This window comes from Cebus imitator, unplaced genomic scaffold (genome assembly GCF_001604975.1).
Source record: "Cebus imitator isolate Cc_AM_T3 unplaced genomic scaffold, Cebus_imitator-1.0 Scaffold339, whole genome shotgun sequence".
Classification (NCBI taxonomy): Eukaryota; Metazoa; Chordata; class Mammalia; order Primates; family Cebidae; genus Cebus; species Cebus imitator.
Window position 1 is genome coordinate 675346 of NW_016107654.1, and position 1205 is coordinate 676550.

Genomic DNA, 1205 nt, shown 5'->3' on the forward strand with positions numbered 1-1205 from the left:
CAAAAAAAAAAAAAAGAAAAGAAAAGAAACTGCTCACTTGCCCTTGTCAGTGGCTCCTTTCCAAGCCACAGTCCAGACTCTGAAACAGGGCGTGCAGTACCCTGCTTGCTTCAGGCCCTCCAGCCACGCCGTCACTCACTGAGTGCCACGGCCGCCTGTGTGTGGTTCCCTGTGTGAGCTGTGGACTTTCTCACTTCTGTGCTGTGCATGTGCTCCCTGTTCCTCAGACACCCCCTTCCTTCCCAGCTGGCTGACTCCTTTGTCTTTTTGTTTAAGTGTTAGCTGAGGTCTGTGCCTCTCTCAGGCTTTTGCCGTATTGCCCAACCTCGAGTGTGGTTCTGTAGCCCTGCCTGATGCCTCTCTTGAGGCATGCACGCGTGTCCACCGCGAGATGATGGTCTATTTCTTCTCCACCCATCTGCCCAAGCCTTGCTGGTTCCTTTGCATGACACAGCGGCTGCTCAGTAAACACTTGCTGACCTGTGAGGGGCTGTTCTCGGTGGAGTCTCCCTGTTAGGCGTGACAGGATGGCGAGAGGCTCTGGGTGATGTTGCGTTTCCTGGGTTCTCTCCCCTCTCACTCCAGAGGAGAAGCAGGAGGCAACGATCCTGGCATCTCACACACTGCCCAACTCGCTGGTGTATGGAGTAGACTGGTCCTGGCTGCTCTTCCATCCTCTGCAGCTGGCCCCCTCACGGCCCTGTCCTAGCAACCTGGGAGCCGAGACAGCAGACCTGAAGGGTGCAAGCGAGTTGCTAGGACCCTGTCGAGAATGCACGGAGGATAACTGTGGGGAGGGCTGTGGAGCGAAGCCACTCACAGAGGACATGAGGAAGAACGGCACCTGGCTGCAGGCTGCAGCCGCCGCCACGCGTGACTGTGGCCTGAGCCCAGAAGCCGCAGACTCAGCCTTCAGCCTCCTGGCCACCTGCTCCTTCTACGACCATGCGCTCCACCTCTGGGAGTGGGAGGGGAACTGAGCTTGAGCTCATGAAGCCCCTTCCCACGGGAGGGACACTGAATGGCCAGGACCACCTCATCAGAGATGCTTACCGCAGCCCTGCAGGTGACTGCACTGTGGTCAGAAAAGCTGTTTGCTTCTCTTAAATAAACCTCTGCTGGGCCCCTGAAAATGGACGGTGATTCTCTCGGGCAGTGACTGGGGACAGGCTGGGGAGGGAGTGGGTCGGGGCGTGGGGGGTGCA

The 1205-nt window shown here is 58.0% G+C and overlaps 2 protein-coding genes across 2 annotated transcripts in view; one reads left to right on the forward strand and one right to left on the reverse strand.

The window, feature by feature from the left end:
* DPH7 (diphthamide biosynthesis 7) overlaps window positions 1-1166 on the forward strand; it is a 17592-nt gene extending 16426 nt beyond the window's left edge. Inside the window, exon 9 of the mRNA XM_037730317.1 lies at window positions 586-1166. Within this exon, the coding sequence (XP_037586245.1) occupies window positions 586-980 (395 nt within the window). The 3' untranslated portion in view covers window positions 981-1166. The remainder of the gene's footprint in view (window positions 1-585) is intronic.
* C8G (complement C8 gamma chain) overlaps window positions 1-1205 on the reverse strand; it is a 618926-nt gene that overhangs the window by 39227 nt on the left and 578494 nt on the right. The gene's annotated exons all lie outside the window — the stretch shown is intronic.